Source organism: Erythranthe guttata, chromosome 5, assembly GCF_056151865.1.
Source record: "Erythranthe guttata isolate IM_541 chromosome 5, IM_541, whole genome shotgun sequence".
In the NCBI taxonomy this organism is placed as follows: Eukaryota; Viridiplantae; Streptophyta; class Magnoliopsida; order Lamiales; family Phrymaceae; genus Erythranthe; species Erythranthe guttata.
Genome location: NC_142537.1, coordinates 10,086,053 through 10,092,749, shown reverse-complemented (window position 1 = coordinate 10,092,749; position 6,697 = coordinate 10,086,053). Strand labels below are relative to the sequence as shown.

Sequence of the window (6,697 nt, the reverse complement as noted above, 5' to 3'; positions counted from 1 at the left end):
AATCCTAAAGAAATACAGTAATCACACTATCACTGACTTGATCGTCGGAGTGCTAACTCCGGCATCAGTCCGGCTTTCTCTTTTTCAGGTCACCGGAAGCCAAAGTCATCTACGCAACTGTTTTCCGAAGGATCAATTGGCGCCGTCTGTGGGAAGTGTTTTGCAAGTAAGGCCAGGCTAGCTCTTCACCATCTGGCACTACTGACGCACGTAAGGGATGCTACCAATGTCTACACCCGTGGATGTAGTCCGAAACCTAACGGAGCAGCTGAATGAAGAATCAACCCCACCCCCGCTACAAGTCATCGGAGGCGAGCCTTCTTCGGATCCACGAAGGGAGGAACCAACCCCGGCGGCTGGTGGTTCTCCCGCCGGACGCGAGAACTCTACCATAACGCTCACCCTGGAGAACCTGCAGGCCTTGATCGCCGCTGCGGCTAGGGGCCGGTCACCCCAGGAGAGGATGGAGGATCCTGCTGCCAAGAGAAAGGCATCGGGCGGAGGCGAAGCGGGACCATGTCTAGACGAGCTAGAGGCCTCTCCTCTCGAGGAGGAAGAAGGAATGGCGGGAACGCCGTTCACCGAAAGGCTGCAGCATGGTGAGCTTCCCGCCACGTTCAAACATGTCACTTATGAGTACACGGGGACCACGGACCCCTGGGAACATTTGTCGAGGTTCATCACCTCAGCCTCCCTCCATCGGCTGACAGACGGCGTAAAATGCCGTGTGTTTGCAACCACGTTGGCGGGGCCAGCGCAAAGGTGGTTCAGCCAGCTTCCGCGCTGCTCGGTCCACAGCTTCGCACAGTTCGGTGAGGTGTTCCTAAACCATTTTGCCAGCTCGAAAAAACAAAAGATGAGCACCCTTACCTTATTTGCAGTACGACAGAAAGAGAATGAGCCTTTGAGAAGCTATGTGCAGAGGTTTAATGCGGCAACTTTAGAGGTCCCTGCCACCAGTGAGGAAGTGCTCATCAATGCACTGGCCCAGGGGTTGCGCATGGGTGAGTTCTTTGATTCCCTCTCCAAAAAGGCCCCTGTCTCTTTTAACGACTTGCTCAGGAGGGCAGAGAAGTACATAAACGCGGAGGAAGCCCGAAGAAGCAGAACTATAGAGAGCACCTTGCCGGCGGAAAGACGAAAGGATAAGACCCGTGAGGATATGAGGAAGCAAGAGCCGACCTATCGACGAGAGCCGGGCTTGGAGAGGAGGGGAGGTCCTCGTTTTGAGAACTACGCACCTCTCTCGTCGGCCCCTTCGGAGATACTGGTTGCCATCGCCAACCACCCCAAGCTCAAGTGGCCCCGAACGTACGCGGAGGTTCCAAGAAAGCCCGCTAACTCCGGGCCCTATTGTAGGTTCCACAATGAGCATGGTCATTCCACGGACGAATGCCAGCACTTAAGAGATGAAATCGAGAGACTGATCAGAAGCAAGAATCTTTCGGAATTCGTTGGCGGTAATCCCAGTGGGATAAGGCAGGCCAAGAAGGGAGATAGCTCGAACCGGCCTCCGACCAACGTGAGTGGAACTACAGAGGCCCGCCCGCCTAATAGTTACATTCACACGATTTTCGGTGGCCCCATCGGTGGAGACTCGAACAGGTCCCGACGGGCGCACCTGCGAGAGTTGCAGGAGCTAAGAGGAGAACTCGCCATGATGTACCGGGTATCGATAGCTCCACCGATCATGTTCGGAGTGCAAGACGAGACTGGAATACAACAGCCGCACAACGACGCGTTGGTCATCACGGCCATGGTGGCCAACTATGATGTGGCCAGAATATTAGTGGATACAGGTAGCTCGGCAGACATCATCTACTACGACTGTTTTAAGCAGATGAGACTGAACTTCGAAGTCAGGAGGGTGGACACGGCGCTCATTGGCTTCGCCGGAGAGGTAGTTCAACCCATGGGCGAAGTAACACTGCCTGTGTCTCTGGGAACGGAGCCCCTGCGAGCCACGAGGGCTGTCAGATTCCTGATCATAGACGCACCATCGACGTACAACATGATAATGGGGCGACCTTCGATGAATTCGTTTGAAGCTGTCGTCTCCACTTTCCACATGAAAATGAAATTCCCAGTACTAGACCGAGTAGGAGAGGTCCGGGGCGACCAGGAGACATCCAGACGATGCTATAATCAAGCGCTACGGGGACAACGACGCATCAATCCCGTCGGATGGGATGAGCGCTCAGATAGAGCAAGGGAGAAAAGGGCCCGCGAGGACCCGGACGACGAGAGGGAGGGTCACATCCAGCCCATGGAAGAGTTGCGAGTGGTTCACCTCAGCGAGAGTGACCCTACGAGGGTCACTAAAATAGGAACAAGGATGAATAGCAAAACAGCCGAGGAGCTGATAGCATGTCTGCGAGACCATCAGGACGTGTTTGCCTGGTCTCCCGTAGACCTGGTCGGAATAGATCCCTCGGTAGCAGTCCACAAGCTGAACCTAAGGCCTGACGCTCGCCCTGTGAAACAGAAGAGGAGGCATTTTGGGGCAGAGAAAGACAAGATCATCGGCGAGGAAGTAAAAAAGCTATTAGAGGCGGGTCATATCAGGGAAATCCAGTTCCCGACTTGGTTGTCAAACGCCGTGCTAGTAAAGAAGGCGGAAGGGAAATGGAGAATGTGCATAGACTTCCGTGACTTGAATCAAGCTTGCCCGAAGGATCACTACCCGTTGCCAAGGATCGACCAGCTCGTGGACTCGACTGCCGGGTGCGCGATGCTTAGCATGATGGACGCCTCGCAAGGATACCATCAGATTCGCCTGGCCGAGGAGGATCAGCCCAAAGTCAGTTTTGTGACTTCCACAGGAACGTATTGCTACGTAGCAATGCCGTTCGGTTTAAAGAACGCGGGAGCAACGTACCAGAAGTTGGTAAACAATATGTTCCGAGCCCAATTAGGGCGGAATATGGAAGTGTACGTAGATGATATGTTGGTCAAAAGTAGGGAGGTCAATGAACACATCAGCGACCTGCAGGAGACGTTCGCAACACTACGAAAGTATGGAATGAAGCTCAACCCCGCCAAATGCGCGTTTGGTGTGGAGACCGGAAAATTCCTAGGGTATGTGGTGACTAAGCAAGGAGTGGAAGCTAACCCAGAAAAGGTGCGGGCTATAATAGAAATGCTACCCCCGAGAAGTGTAAAAGAAGTGCAGATATTGGCCGGTAGGATCACGGCATTAAGCCATTTTATCTCGCGAGCAGCCGATACCAGCTACCCGTTCTTTAGGATCCTGCGCAAGGGCCATCGCTTCCAATGGGATGAAGATGCCGACCATGCATTCGAGCAGTTGAAAGAGTCCCTCACCCGCCTACCCCTGCTAGTGAAACCCGAGGTCGGGGAGAGGCTGTATGTGTACTTAGCAGTGGGTGGCCAAGCTGTAAGCACGGTACTACTGAGCGAGAGAAAGGGGGCCCAGCATCTCGTTTATTACGTGAGCCGGATGCTTAGAGGAGCTGAAAAGAGTTATCCCGAGATTGAGAAGGCAGGATTGGCCCTTGTGATCACAGCACGGAAACTGAGGCCCTACTTTTTGACGCACGAGGTAATAGTGCGAACTAACCTTCCTTTGAAAGGAACGTTGGGAAAGATGGACGTATCTGGCCGAATGGTTAAATGGGCAGTGGAACTGGGACAGTTCGGCATCGAATACGAGGCACAGGCAGCCATTAAAGGGCAGGTATTAGCGGACTTTTTGCAAGGGATGACACAAGAGGAAGAGAGCGGGGAATGGAGAGTCTTCATCGACGGGTCCGCCACCCAATCGGGGAGCGGAGCGGGGGTATTGCTAGTCAGCCCTGCGGAGGAGGAATATGAGTATGCGATCCGATTAACCTTCCGAGCGTCAAACAACGAGGCCGAGTACGAGGCCCTGCTGCACGCCTTACAGTTGGCTGCCGACGCGGGAGCCCAGATTTTGGAGATATTCTCTGATTCGCAGTTAGTCGTCCAGCAGTTCAATGGGATATTTGAAACGCGGGAGCCCAGATTTTAGGGGATAAATGTTATAAAGTGTATAGATTAGGATCGTAAACTATTTTTAACCCCTAAAAATAATGATAATGTAATAAATAAATGTAAGAATATGTTCGTGACCAAGTACATAGACAATTAAAATGATTCTAAATGAACCGAGAGTAGCATACGTCAACACATACGCAAGATGTGTTACCAGCGCAGAATGACGTGGCACGTGTCATGTATTCATCGTGGCCAGCTGGCACCAATTGTGGTATCGGCGTCGCCTGTTGAATGCTATGCCGCTTTTTTCTTCTCTTACTTTTTCTTTGAATATTTGTAGCAAAGCTTTCACGTGTTGGCTTGTCGGTTGTGGGTTTTGTAGAGCCTGCACTTGTCTCGTGAAACACATATGTAGTTTTATATTATTAATCTATATATAAGAGCAATTTCAATGCTAAATATCAAAATAGATTATCTAATGCTCATTTGATATTTAAGATAATATTTTAAAATATATTTAAAATTCATCTACTCCAATTATAATTATCAAATTTTATTATAAATTAAAATTTTTTTTGATAATTTTATATGTAATTGCCACATGTTAATTTGTGAATGACTGGTTATGTAGTTATTTTTGATAAGTCAATCTGCGGAAAATATTTTTAGATTCAAAGAGGAGAAATATCAAAATACAAACTCATTTTAATAACCTATTTGGAGAATATTTTTTTTTTAAATTTAGGAGTCAAATGGTAGTTAAGAGATTTGATAACTCAATTAATAACTCCATTGAAGTTGCTCTAATAACACATAATCAGTGGCGAGTCTATAAATTTTGTACGTGGTGGGCTTAAATTTTCATGAGTCAGGAGTAGCGGCCTTGAAAAAAATTTAGAACTTCTTTTGTAACAAAATCAAAAGATACAAAAGAAAAAGAAAAAGAACAAAAGAAAAAAAAAATTCAAGCTTTTTTGCATTAATTTGAATTTTTAGTGAACTAATTAACAATATTTGGAGCTTCTTTTGCATTAATTTTGATTTTGACTGGGCTAATTACTAAAAAAAAGATCGGTGGAATTAATGAATATATATAGGTATAATATATGAGAATATTTATAAATTGAGAGTGGGCTTGAGTCCACTCTGCCAAAGGGGTGAACTCGCCCCTTCATATACCTATGTGTATGTGTGCTTAACAAGGTTGTAAAAGACGAAATTGGGTCCGAATCGATAAGGCAACGCCTCACGATATATATAATATAGGAGAATATTTTCATTCTTCTTTTTCTTTAATAAATAAACACTTAATTATTATTTTAAAATCGAATTGTTTTCCTAAATTAACTCAAACACAATTATTGCATATGATTCGGATCCATATTAAATAAATTGTTTTCCCGGAACATATAATATGAAAATAAAACAAATAATAGTAGGTGGGTGAGCTAAATCAAATTATTTGGAGGGGCTAAATATGTTATAGGCTATATGTAGTCGCAATTATTAAGATTTTACGGTGGAGTGGAGCTCATCCTTTGCAAAGTTGACTCCACCACTCATGAGTCAGGGACCTCCACATAAAAACATTTTAAAAGAAAAGAATATATATATATATATATATATATATATATATATATATATATATATATATATATATATATATATATATATTCTTTTCTTAGAATACGTATTATATAGATGGGTTTATAAATATAACCCTGAAATCTTATATATAAAAGAAAGAAACCCTAGGGTAACCTAATAAATCTTAATGGCATATTTGTAAAACTAAATTAATTTATGTGTAAATATATTTATTTTATCTCCTATTTTGCAACTATTTCATTTCTAATTATTTTAACACCAAATCTCCGCTAGCACAATCATAATCCACTAGATCTATATTTTTTATATATAAAAGAAAGAAACGTTAGGGTAACCTAAGAAACCCTAATGACATATTTGTACAACTAAGGTGATGTTTGCAAATGATTATTTATAAGCAGAAGTTAGTGATTGTGAGTTAAGTCAGTTTTAAGTGCTTATTTCTAAAAGTTGGGGGTGTTTGCAAATATTCCGGAAAATGAACTTAAATAGAAAAAACAGGGTTTGGGGTGCTTTTAAAAAAATAGCTTAAAGCAGATTATTTTAAGAGAAACAAAAGCAAAAGTGGATTTTGCAAATACCTGAAAACAGATTATGAGCAAAAAAAGCTCATAATCACTTTCAAAAAGCGTTTGCAAACACCACCTAAATTAATTTATGTGTAAATATATTTATTTTATCTCCTATTTCGCAGCAATTTCTTTTCTAATTATTTTAACACCAAATCTCGGCTAGCACAATCATAATCCAATATATTATTATTATTATTATTATTATTATTATTATTATTATTATTATTATTATTATTATTATTATTATTATTATTATTATTATTATTATTATTATTATTATTATTTTCCAGCCTATTTTTTCTGATAAAAAAATATGCTTATTGACGATTAAGTTTTTATAGTTTTTTTTAATGAGTTTGTATTATTAAATCCATTTAAATGTTGATGTTGTTTTTGATATCATTAATAAATTTTATAATAATTTTAATTATCATGTATTAAACTTTTTTTTTAAAGAATTATCATGTATTAAACTAATCATCATTTTCATTTGAAATGCTATCCGGTGCACCGCAAAGGAGAAAATACTAGTTAAAATA

At 42.9% G+C, this 6,697-nt stretch overlaps 1 protein-coding gene across 1 annotated transcript; it reads left to right on the top strand.

The window, feature by feature from the left end:
* Nucleotides 1-226: 226 nt before the first annotated feature.
* LOC148770581 (uncharacterized) lies at nucleotides 227-4,012 on the top strand. Its single transcript, XM_088817913.1, has one exon. It carries the CDS (start codon nucleotides 227-229, stop codon nucleotides 4,010-4,012), a length of 3,786 nt encoding a protein of 1,261 aa, XP_088674039.1.
* The last annotated feature ends 2,685 nt before the right edge of the window (nucleotides 4,013-6,697 follow it).